The sequence below is a fragment of the Cervus canadensis genome, chromosome 8 (assembly GCF_019320065.1).
Source record: "Cervus canadensis isolate Bull #8, Minnesota chromosome 8, ASM1932006v1, whole genome shotgun sequence".
Taxonomy (NCBI): domain Eukaryota; kingdom Metazoa; phylum Chordata; class Mammalia; order Artiodactyla; family Cervidae; genus Cervus; species Cervus canadensis.
In genome coordinates this window covers 301,167-309,547 of record NC_057393.1, presented here as the reverse complement: position 1 = coordinate 309,547, position 8,381 = coordinate 301,167, and the positions used below count along the sequence as shown (strand labels likewise).

The following is an 8,381-nucleotide window of genomic DNA, read 5'->3' as shown; positions in this document are numbered from 1 at the left end:
TTCTCCCATGGACCATGTTTTGTTATAACTCTCCACCATGACCTGTCCGTCTTGGGTGGCCCTACAAGGCCTGGCTCATAGTTTCATTGAGTTAGGGAAGGCTGTGGTCCATGCGATCAGTTTGGTTAGTTTTCTGTGATTTTTCACCTGAGCACTCTGCTAAGTCTTGGTGAGCTTCACAGAGGGGAATGAAATTTCAGGATCAGGTGTTCATCCCAGGGCATCACCGTTAACCCAGTTGGGAACATACCGGAGGGTGTTGGAGGGAGAAACCGGACATACAGATGGTGACAAAAAAGCTTGAAGTTAGGTACATATCTGTGAATGACAGATGGAGCATCTGTGAACATTGTGCAGGAAGCTCTGCCTACAGGCCTCGGGAACCAGAGGCTGAGAAGTAAGAAAACCATAAAAGGCTCCTGGAACAAATATATTCTGAGAACCTCCACGACCAGGAACTAAAGCTTGATGTGGTCCAAGCAAGGTCCTGTTGCCCCAAAGCCTACACCCAGGGTTTTGGGTGGCTGGGTGACTAGGAGGATGGGTGAGTTACCTTCTGCTGCTGTAAAACTACACGATGAACACATTTGGGGCAAGGGCCAACAGTTTAGGTTTGAATTTTGAGTTTGAAAGCCTGTAGTTTGAGGCAGAATTGCAGTTCACGGGTCTGGGGTTGGGGGTAGATAGGAGTGATGTTGGACTGAGGGCAGGATCAGCCACAGAAGTAATCCTGAAGTGCAAGGAGCACAAGTTCAGAAAAGATGGAGATGGGAACCCAGGGGGAACAGCTGAAAAGCAGCAGTATGTCCTTTACGGAGATGGGGCTGGAGGCGGGAGCATGGGCTGGGGGAGGGGCTCAGCCGTGGCGCCTGGGAACTGGCTCAGCTGTAAGTGGCTCACAAACAAGGAAGTGAGGACGGGGATGGGGCTAGAAGCGCTAGAGGACAGTGTTTCTCGGAGTACAAAATGAAAAGAGAAGTAAATGAAGGGTATACGGCTTTCGGAAGAGTGTTGGGTTTGGAAGTTAAGGAATAAACAGACTCCTGTGAAGCAGTCGGGTCAGCCCTCCCTTTCCAAGACCAGGCTGCCTTCTGAGATGGTCACCTGGGTAGAGTCTGGCGCCAGCGTCGTGTAACCTCTGTCACAGGTCTGTGCACACATGGAGCACGGCCTTGGGGCTGCTCCCGGCTGGGCCACAAGGTCCAACGAGACTCTGGTGACAGAATTCGTGCTTCAGGGCTTCTCGGAGCACCCCCGCCTGCAGCTGCCCCTTTTCGGCTGCTTCTTCTCCCTCTACACCGTGGCACTCACGGGCAACGCTGTGATCATCGCCGTGGTCAGCCACAGCGCCAGCCTCCAAAGCCCCATGTACTTTTTCCTCTGTAATCTGGCTGCTATGGATATTGTCTGCACCTCATCTGTGCTGCCCAAGGCGCTGGCGGGCCTGGCCTTCGAGGAAAACACCATCTCCTTCCCGGGGTGCATGGCCCAGCTGTTCTTCCTCACCTGGTCCGCATCTTCCGAGCTGCTGCTGCTGACGGTCATGGCCTACGACCGCTACGTGGCCATCTGCCGCCCGCTGCACTACAGCACATGGATGAGCCCGCGGCTGTGCAGGTTGCTGGCCGTGGGCGTGTGGGCCGTCTGTGCCCTCAACGGGTCGCTGCACGCTGGGCTGATGACGCGGCTGTCCTTCTGCGGCCCCAACGTTATCGCACACTTCTTCTGCGAGATCCCCCCACTCCTGCTGCTCTCCTGCAGCCCCACACTTGTGAACAGCATCATGACTGTCTTAGCCGATGCCTTCTATGGAGTCGTCAACTTCCTGCTCACTCTGGCTTCCTACGGCTGCATCGTCGCCAGCATCCTGCGCATGCGCTCGGCTGCCGGCAGGCGGCGGGCCTTCTCCACCTGCTCCTCCCACCTTCTGGTGGTCGCGGTGTACTACTCCGCAGTGTTCTGTGCTTACATCAGTCCGGCCTCCAGCTACCGCCCTGAGAGAAGCAAGGTGTCCGCAGTGCTCTACACGATGCTGAACCCCACCCTGAACCCCATCATCTACTCTCTGAGGAACACGGAGGTTAAACATGCCCTGGGGAGACTTGTGCAAGCCCTTCTCCGCCCTGGGGTGCATGGGCTGCCTCCCTGAGACCAGCTTGGAGGAGAAAGAGCTGGCTATCATCCTCTCAGTACCCTTACCCTCGAGTTGGGGCCCTGTGCACCCAATAAGGCCTCAGCTGCAGAACTGTAGACCCAGGTCCTGGGAGGTGGCCTTCTTGCATCCAGGTAAACATCTCTCCACCCCTGGGTGGCCTCCAGGAACCTGACCCTCAACCTTCTTCAAGGCCCCTCTCAACTCAGCTTTTCCTTGGTTGTCCCAACCTGCCACACAGTACTAGCTCCAGCTGAAAGGGCCACTGGCTGTATCTTCTCACCTTCTGTGGTCTCTGCACAGACCCTCCCTCAGTGCACGGTTGGGTCCTGATCTTCAAGTTACCCTGCCACATCCCTCAACTTCCTTCATCTTCCCCAACAGCCCCTCCCTCTGCCTCCTGCAGCTGGTTACCTGGCATCACATGGCCAGGTCCCGCTTTACCTGGGCCTTTAGAGCTTGTCCGCACATCTGCCTGGAGCCCACATAACTCATCCACATTCCGCTCGGCCTCACTCAGCCTGTGTCATGTTCTACCTGGGCCTCATGGAACTATCCCTTGTTTTACCTGGGCTCAGAGTCCTGTCACCTGTTCTGTTTGACCACACAATCTGACTCCTAATCTACCTGGCCTTACTCAACCTTCCCTGGTTCTACTTTGAACTGTAAATCCATGTAACAACTGTCTCTTTGACCGCGTTTTAGTTCTTTTTTATTTTTTTGCCTGTACCACAACCTTGTGGAATTAGTTCCCCAACCACAGAATGAACCCAGGCCAAGAGCAATGAAAGCACCAAGTCCTAACCCCTGGACCACCAGGGAATTCCCTACATTTTAGTTCTTGTTCTTGGTGTTGCATAGATGAATAATGGGTCTCTTCAGATAAACATGTTCAATCAAATAAAACTTCCTTCAGAGAATGTAGGGAGATTGATGTTTCATTCCCAGTCTTTCTTCTATTCTAAACCTTTTATCATCGAGGCAACATCAGTAAGTCTTAAAGTGGTCATATATCATGAAAGAAGAAAACAAAGGAATAACGAAAAGTCTGAGTGTGCAGCTTGGAGTTAAGATAAAATTCCAATGCTCTTATCAACAACCAAACAGTCAAGCTTTTTGAGGCCAAAGGCAAATCCCCAGGGGAATCTGAGGCTGGTGTCCAGACAAGAGTGGTTTCCCCCACCCCAGGGAAGATCGAAATCCTTGGCCTTGGAGAAGCAGAGCAGGCATGCAGGTGCAGGGTCCCTTAGCAGGCTGGATGCAAGCTGCATCATAGCTCAGGGATATGAGGTTGGAGAGGCCCATGGTTTACCCCCAGAGTAGGGGAGCCTGTGTGGTCAGCCTTACCTGGAACTCTCTCTGCCCAACAGTAGAAGTGACTGTTTTCTGGATGTCCATGGCTTAGACTTAGTAATGGAGAAACTTAACATTTTCTAAGGAAGGGGTGAAAAATAACAGAGAGGCTGCAGGACCTGAGAAGTCCTGTTCCTGAGTTGAGGAAACTCTACTTCCTCTCAGTTTGTGTCCTGGTCTCAGCTCAGACAGAGCAAACCATTCACAGACAGCATCAATGTGTGCACCACAGCTGAAATTGCACGTATGAGCCATAAAGCCTAGTTAACTGTCCCGGGATGATTAATATCTATATGGGAAAAACAAATTTTATCCTTAGCCCCTACCATATGCAAAAATCAGTTCCACATGACTTAAGATATAAATACGAAAGGCAGAACTTTAAAAATGGCAACTAGCCTTCTGATCTTTCTAGGGCAAAGACAGATTTTAAAGTCAAAAAAGTGCTAATTCCAAAATAAAAGACTGATAATTTTAAACTGTTTATAAGAAAAATTCGACAAATAGTGTGAAAACATAGCCCAAAGAGAAGGAAAAATCAATGCAATACATAAAACTTAAGAAGGATCATTAACTAGGATACATATACATTCCTACAAACAATGAGAGAAAGAAACCACAAAGGAAGAGTAAGTACATAAGTAGGCATTTTACAAAAGAAGATACAAGTTTGAAGAATAAACATTCATGAAGAGATTCTCTACTTCATTCATAATCAGAGAAATGCACATTGGGACCAGGATTAACTGCCATTAATCTGTTAGATGGGTAAACATTAAAAAACCCATTAGTACTTAGTGTTGCAAATGGACAGGACCACTTGGACAGCTGATAAGAGTTTTTATTGTTGTTTAGTTGCTAAGTCATGTCCAACTCTTCCCAACCCCGTGGACTGCAGCACACCAGGCTTCCCTGTCCCTCACCATCGCCCGGAGTTTGCCCAAGTTCATGTCCATTGAATTGGTGATGCCATCCAAGTATCTCATCCTCTGTCACCCTTTTCTCTTTCTGCCTTCAATCTTTCCCAGCAGCAGTGTTTTTTTCCAATGAGTCAGCTGTTCGCATTAGGTACACAAAATATTGGAACTTCAGTTTCAGCATTAATCCTTCCAATGAACATTCAGGGTTGATTTCCTGTAAGGTTGACTGGTTTGATTGCCTTGCTTTCCAAGGGAATCCCAAGTTTTCTCCAGCACCACAGTTTGAAAGCATCAGTTCTTCAGTGCTCTGCCTTCTTTATTGTCCAGCTCTCACATCCATACATGACTACTGGAAAAAAAACATAGCCTTAACTATATGGACCTTTGTCAGCAAAGTGATGTCTTTGCTTTTTAATAGATGGTGCTAGTGGTAAAGAACCCATCTGCCAATGCAGGAGACATAAGAGACACAGATTCGATCCCTGGGTTGGAAGATCCCCTGGAGAAGGGCATGAAAACCCACTCCAATATTCCTGCCTGGAGGATTCCATGGACAGGGGAGCCGGCAGGCTATAATTCATGGGGTCACAGGGTCAGACACAACTGAAGCAACTTAGCACTCAAGTTTGACACAGCTTTCCTGCCCAGAAACAATCATCTTCTAATTTCATGGCTGCAGACCCCATCCACAGTGATTTTAGAGCCCAAGAGAAGAAAATCTGTCACTGCTTCCACCTTTTCCCCTTCTATTTGCCAGGAAGTTATGGGACCAGATGACATAAGTTCAAATACTTAGGAAGTCACATGGTGTTATGTATCATGTAGCCCTTGACACACCTGATCTAGAGATGCTCTTGCAAAGTGTTCCAGGAAGCATGCATGAAAATGGTCTGAGCAACACTCTTTGCAGCAACAGAAACATGGGAGTGATCTGATGGATAGTGGACCACCCTGGTCACTAACTGGCACCTGCAGCTCACAAGGTGCATAGAGGTTATGATGGAATCACGTCTAGAAACACAAAAGTAAGAAAAATGAAACAGTACAAGTAATAAAACTATTGAGAAAATTAGAAGGGAAATTTGGGACAGTGGTCACCTCAGAAGGGAGGCAGGGGGATAGGCAGGCAGATGCAGTTGGAGGGGATGTGGCAGTTCTGGTTAGCAGTGGATTGCTTGGTGTGGATTATGTTTTTATACCTTAATTTGCATCAAGCATTTCTTGTACATTCTTTTCAACTTAGCAGTTAAGATATCTAGGTTAGTGACCACACCATTGTGCTTATCTGGGTTATTAAGGCCTTTTTTGTTCAGTTCTTCTGTGTATTCTTGCCACCTCTTCTTAATCTCTTCTGCTTCTGTTAGGTCCTTACCGTTACTATCCTTTATTGAGCCCATCTTTGCATGAAATGTTCCCTTGTTATCTCTAATTTTCTCCAAGAGATCTCTAGTCTTTCCCATGCTGTTGTTTTCTTCTATTTCTTTTCATTGCTCACTTAAGAAGGCTTTCTTTTCTCTCCTTGCTATTCTTTGGAACCCTGCATTCAGTTGGGTATATCTTTCCTTTTGTCTCCTCTCCTTTTCTCAGCTATTTTTTTTTTTTCTCAGCTATTTTTAAGGTCTCCTCAGACAACCATTTTGCCTTGTTGCATTTTTCATTGGGATGATTTTTGTCACCACTGCCTGTACAATGTTACAAACCTTTAGCCATAGCTCTTCAGGCACTCTATCAGATCTAATCCCTTGAATCTATTTGTCACTTCCACAGTATAATCATAAGGGATATGGTTATCATTCATACATGAATGACCTAGTGGTTTTCCCTACTTTCTTAAATTTAAGTCTGAATTATACAAAAAGGAACTCATGATCTGAGCCACAGTCAGCTCCAGGTTTTGTTTTGGCTGACTTCTCCTTCTGTTGCAAAGAATATAATCAATCTGATTTCAGTATTGACCATCTGGTGGTATCCATGTGTAGAGTCATCTCTTCTGTCGTTGAAAGAGGGTGCTTGCTCTGACCAGTGCATTCTCTTAGCAAAACTGTTAGTCTTTGTCCTGCTTCAATTCTATACTCCAAGGCCAAACTTGCCTGTTACTCCAGGTATCTCTTGACTTCCTACTTTTGCATTCCAATCCCCTATGATGAAAAGGACATCTTCTTTTGGTGTTTGTTTGTTCTAGAAGGTCTTGTAGGTCTTCATAGAACCATTTGAATTCAGCCTCTTTGGCGTTAGTGGTTGGCGCATAGACTTGAATTACTGTGATGTTGAATAGTTTGTCTTGGAAATGAACCAAGATCATTCTGTCATTTTTGAGACTTCTTTGGCATTAGTGGTTGGTGCATAGACTTGAATTACTGTGATATTGAATAGTTTGTCTTGGAAATGAACCAAGATCATTCTGTCATTTTTGAGACTTCACCCAAGTACTACATTTGGAACTCTTTTGTTGACTATGAGGGCTGCTCCATTCCTTCTAAGGGATTCTTGCCCACAGCAGTAGATACAGTGGTTATCTGAATTAAATTTTCCCATTCCTTTTCAATTTAATTCACTGATTTCTAAAATGCTGATGTTCACTCTCACCATCTGCTTAATGACCTGGGTAACCACAGTGGTGTGATCACTAACCGAAAGCCAGACATCCTGGAATGTGAAGTCAAATGGGCCTTAGGAAGCATCACCAAGAACAAAGCTAGTGGAGGTGATGGAATTCCAGCTGAGCTATTTCAAATCCACAAAGGTCATGCTGTTAAAGTGCTGCACTCAATATGGCAGTGAATTTGGAAAACTCAGCAGTGGCCACAGGACTGGAAAAACTCAGCTTTCATTCCAACCCCAAAGAAAGACAATGCCAAAGGAAGTTCAAACCACTGTACAATAGCATTCATTGCACATGCTGGTGAGGTAACGCTCCAAGTCCCTCAAGCTAGGGTTCAGCAGTACATGGACTGAGAACTTGAAGATATATAAGTTGGCTTTAGAAAAGCTTTGTTCATAGCGATGTTTCCTAAGGCCCACTTGACTTCACATTCCAGGATGTCTGGCTCTAGGTGAGTGATCACACCACAGTGATTACCTGGGTCATGAAAATCTTTTCTGTATAGTTCTTCTGTGTATTCTTGTCACCTTCTTAATATCTTCTCCTTTTGTTAGGTCCATACCATTTCTGTCCTTTATTGAGCGCATCTTTGCATGATATGTTCCCTTGGTATCTCTAATCTTCTTGAAGAGATCTCTAGTCTTTCCCTTTCTATTGTTTACCTCTATTTCTTTGTATTGATCACAGAGGAAGGCTTTCTTATCTCTCCTTGCTATTCTTTGGAACTCTCCATTTGGATGGATATATCTTTCCTTTTCTCCTTTGCCTTTAGCTTCTCTTCTTTTCTCAGCTGTTTGTAAGGCCTCCTCAGACAACCATTTTGCCTTTTTGCATTTCTTTTTCTTGGGGATAGTTTTGGTCACCACCTCCTGTACAATGTCACGAACCTCTGTCCATAGTTCTTCAGGCACTCTGTCTATCAGATCTAATCCCTTGAATCTATTTTTCACTTTCAGTGTATAATTGTAAGGGATTTGATTTAGGTCATATCTGAATGGTCTAGTGGTTTTCCCTTCTTTCTTCAATTTAAGTCTGAATTTTGCAACAAGGTGTTCATGATCTGAGCCACAGTCAGTTCCTGGTCTTGTTTTTGCTGACTGTATATAGAGCTTCTCCATTTTCGACTGCAAAGAATATAACCAATCGGATTTTGGTATCGACCATCTATCTGGTGATGTCTGTGTGTAGCAAAGAACAAATAGCTTTTGTAGTGCAAAAGCTTTTAAGTTTCATTAGGTCCCATTTGTTTAGTTTTGCTTTTATTTCCAATATTCTGGGAGGTGGGTCATAGAGGATCTTGCTGTGATTTATGTCGGAGAGTGTTTTGCCTATGTTCTCCTCTAGGAGTTTTATA

At 45.7% G+C, this 8,381-nt stretch overlaps 1 protein-coding gene across 1 annotated transcript; it reads left to right on the top strand.

Moving 5' to 3' along the window:
* Window positions 1–1,159: 1,159 nt before the first annotated feature.
* On the top strand, window positions 1,160–5,879 carry LOC122446004 (olfactory receptor 13A1-like; the record flags this gene model as incomplete). Its single annotated transcript, XM_043475648.1, has 2 exons — window positions 1,160–2,104; window positions 5,868–5,879. Coding segments are annotated over exons 1-2 (957 nt in total), but the record flags the coding sequence as incomplete, so codon positions are not given.
* Window positions 5,880–8,381: the final 2,502 nt, after the last annotated feature.